Raw genomic sequence first — 3,790 nt, 5'->3', positions numbered from 1 at the left:
ATTGGGTCCCCACCCCTTCCCCGCGACGGAAAGTCCCCAGGGGAGGGAGTGCGGGAAGGCGTAATGAAGCGTCTGGGGGAGGGAGTTGAGGGCTCGGCTTAGCTCCCCCGAAACTGAGCTCTACCAACAACACACACAAGCTTCGGAGTCCTCTGAAACTTTTATTGGGTGGGGTTGGAGCTGGCTCTGATTTGTACCTCTACCTAGCCTCTCACTCCAGGATATGAAGGGAACCTAGTGTTCTCAACACCAACCCTGGGGTCCACAGTCTTAGAATCCCAGCAGGTGGGGTTGGAGGGAGAGGGGCTGGAAAGCAGGGGGAAGAGAGTGGGCTAAGGCTGAGCTGGAGCAAGGGCATCATTTGGGCTGACCAGGACAGTGGCTATAGTTGGGGCAGGAGAGAGTCACAGTTTTGGCAAGGGTTTCTTCAGTATGCCATTTTGGGGCACCGTTGCATAAGGAGCAGTACAGTACAGACAAAGGCATGATATGGGGCTTGGAAGAGGTCAGGGGTCAGGATCAGGAGCAGCCATTTAGATAAGTTGAGATACAGCATGCTCAGGGTCAGGGTAGGCAGGTCAAAGGTCAGGGTTATTTGGGTGGACTGTGTTGGAGTCCATAGTGCTTGACCTCGATGACTTGCTGATGGATGAATGTATGAGGGGCCAGAGATAGGTACTCAGCATTCTCCCTGGTATGCCCAGCTGTCCAGTCCCCTGGTCTAGCAGAACCTTCTGAGTTCACACTTACTACAACCCTTCTTGCAACATTTGGTAGTGAGGCTACCTGAGACATCTCATCTGCTTCACAGAGCCCCTATGGTTCCCTGCCAGCTGGGTGAGTCCCTGTAGAAAGCCTGGAGGGACTTGGTGAAAGCCAGCCATTCACTGAAGGCCACTGCCTCATCCTGCTTGCTGACTGCTTCAGGTTCTGCATCTGGGATGGCCTCCCCTGCATAAGATGAAAAGAGTTAATGCTTGGGGCTCAGTTTCTATCACACCCAGACTCTTGGCTTCTGGTTGGTCCAGCTACTTTTCTGTTCTTGTGACATGTTCTTATGGTTAAAGGTTTTGGTTCTACTCTGGCCTAGGTTACAGCTTTGATGGGCATAATATTCAACCACACTGAGCTTGACTTTCTTTTCCTGTCATTTCTTTTATTTATGGAGGACCTTATAGTTAAGAACATGTGTTTGGGCCTGACCAGGCAGTGGCACTGCGTCAGACTGGGACGTAGAGGACCCAGGTTCAAAACTCCAAGGTCACTGGCTTGAGCGTGGGGTCGCTGACTTGAGCGTGGGGTTGCTGGCTTGAGCATGGCATCATAGACATGACCCCATGGTCGCTGGCTTGAGCCCAAAGTCTCTGGCTTGAGCAAGGGGTCACTCGGTCTGCTGAAGCTCCCCGGTCAAGGCACATATGAGAAAGCAATCAATGAATAACTGAGGTGCCACAACAAAGAATTGATGCTTCTCATCTCTCTCTCTTTCTGTCTGTCTGTTCCTATCTGTCCCTCTTTCTGACTCTCTCTTTGTCTGTCAAAAAATAAATAAAGAACATGTGTTTGGGAGTTGGGAGCTAGACTGATTATGCACCAATCCAGTTTCTCCAATTTATAATCCTGAGCAAGTGAAATTACTTCTCTGAGTCTCGGTCTCCTTGTCCGCAAAGTGAGGAAAGTAATAACTCCTATCTTCTAGAATTTCATACAGAGTAGATCAGTTAATTAATATACATTTTAAAGACTTAGAACTCCTTGGCTGGTTTGCTCAGTGGATAGAGCATGGGCCCCAGCATGTGGAAGTCCTGAGTTAAATTCTGGTCAGGGCACACAAGAGAAGCGACCATCTGCTTCTCTCCCCCTCCCTTTCCCCCTTTTCTCCCTCTTCCCTTCCTGCAGCTAGTGGCTAATTGGTTCAAGCATCAAGCCCCAGATGGGGTTGCCAAGTGGATCCTGGTTGGGGCACATGCAGAAGTCTGTCTCACTGTCTTTTCTCCTCTCACTTGATAAATAAATTAATTAATTTAAAAAATTAAAAATTAGAACTGTGTCTGGCACATTATAAGCATTTAAAATAGCATTGAGCATTTATTGAGAACTATCTGCATGCTAGAAATTGTTTTAAGGATTTTCATGGATAAACTCCTATATTCCTTTCAATGATAACCCATGCAGTGGGTGCTGTTATTATAATCTCATTTTCTAGAGAATGCCAAGGCCTGATTTGGTAAAGTAACTGCACAAGAACACAGTTATTGAATTGTAGGGCTGCTATTTGAACCCAGGTGGCATGTCTAAGTCCACATTCATTTCATTATCACCAACATCTATTTTTCTGCCAAACCCCTGTCCTTTGGGAAACTAGATCCCCTGCCCTCTACTTAAGCCCAGAATGAGCCTCCTGCCCTCCTTGGGCTGTGTCCTTACCTTTTTGACTCAATTTTGTCACTGAACAAACTTGTGAGATGCACAGACTCTGCCTCCCATTTGTAGATAAAGAAGATCAGAGAGAGAAAGCAACTTGCTGGGAGAGTCACCCAATGGTTGGCAAAATCTGGCCTTGGACACACCACACCCGTCACACTGCCTTCACCAAGGGGTTGGAAAGCACTTCAGTGTCAGCTTCTGAATGGTGTCCCCCTGGAATCCTGTACGTAGCAGCCTTGCTCAGTGCAGGGCTGGACACGTAGCAGGTGCCCCAGAAATAAGACTCTGTCCTCTGACTTTTAGCCAGTGGAGATGGCTTGCAAACCCCCATCCTGGCTTTGCAGCTCTGCCAACTGGCTCAGCTTTGAGGATGGGCCAGTCTCCTCAGCTCCAGGTCCTGGGCAGGGATTTACCTGGTCTCATCTTTGTCCCTCCCTCCTTGGGCCCATCCCATGTCCTACATCCCCTCACCCCCACCCCCATTGCCTTCCCTGCCTCACCTATTGCTTCACAGGGCTGAATGTCCTGCTTACTCCATGCCTGGATTCCGCTGATATTGAGGATTGTGTGTACTAATTCATGGCCACAAACATACACTGCGTTGGGTACTCCCAGGGCCTCAGCTTCCAGTTACAACACTCTGGGCAGTACCCACACCTCCAGCAGCAGCAGAAGTGGGTGCTTGTACATGCTGGACAGGGATGCCTGGGACATAAGAGTGAGCACAGCACAGCAGTTTCCCAGCTGTCAGGGTCTCTGCTGCCTCCTTGCACCCCATTTATACATCCAGGCTTCCCCCCTGCTGTAGAGAAACCAAGTGACCTCCTTTATCTCTTCCAGCAGAGGAAAGGTGGGCATGGCTCCCCCCACCCCGATCTTTCCTATTTCCTAGTCTAAGTGATAATCTTTCACAAGGGGTTGCATGATGTGGCTCAACTCACTGTCATCTTCAACAGAGAGAGGCGAGAAGGCCTCAGTTCAGCAGAGACCGGGAACCTAGACCCCCACCAGACAAGGAGAGACGGTGCAGCCAGACCCCCACCCCACATAGGTCTGGGGTTCTGGACCTCTATAGAAACAACAATGATAGTGAGCTCTTACACTGTACGGGCTTGGGACTAAGCACTACTCTAAACACTTTCTCTTTGCATAATCTATTTAATTCTCCTGATGACCTAGGATAGTGGTTCGCAAATATGAGGAAGCCTCAAAATCTCCTGGAGGCTAGTTAAAACCCAAGTCACCAGGCCCACCTGCAGAACCTCTGAGAATCTGCACATGCAACACTGCCATGCTAGCACTGCTGGTCCAGAAACCACTTTTGAGAGTGACTGGATTATGAGATTAGCACTAAGGTTTTCCC

General features: G+C 49.3%; 1 protein-coding gene across 1 annotated transcript; it reads right to left on the bottom strand.

Annotated features, from left to right (window-relative positions):
- Window positions 1–805: 805 nt before the first annotated feature.
- Window positions 806–3,285, bottom strand: RLN3 (relaxin 3). Its single transcript, XM_066252648.1, is given in 3 exon segments — window positions 806–951; window positions 1,204–1,225; window positions 3,079–3,285. Coding segments are annotated over 3 exon segments (375 nt in total).
- Window positions 3,286–3,790: the final 505 nt, after the last annotated feature.

This window comes from Saccopteryx bilineata, chromosome 1 (assembly GCF_036850765.1).
Source record: "Saccopteryx bilineata isolate mSacBil1 chromosome 1, mSacBil1_pri_phased_curated, whole genome shotgun sequence".
In the NCBI taxonomy this organism is placed as follows: Eukaryota; Metazoa; Chordata; class Mammalia; order Chiroptera; family Emballonuridae; genus Saccopteryx; species Saccopteryx bilineata.
The sequence above is the reverse complement of the archived record's forward strand: the minus strand, read 5'-3'. Positions and strand labels throughout refer to the sequence as shown.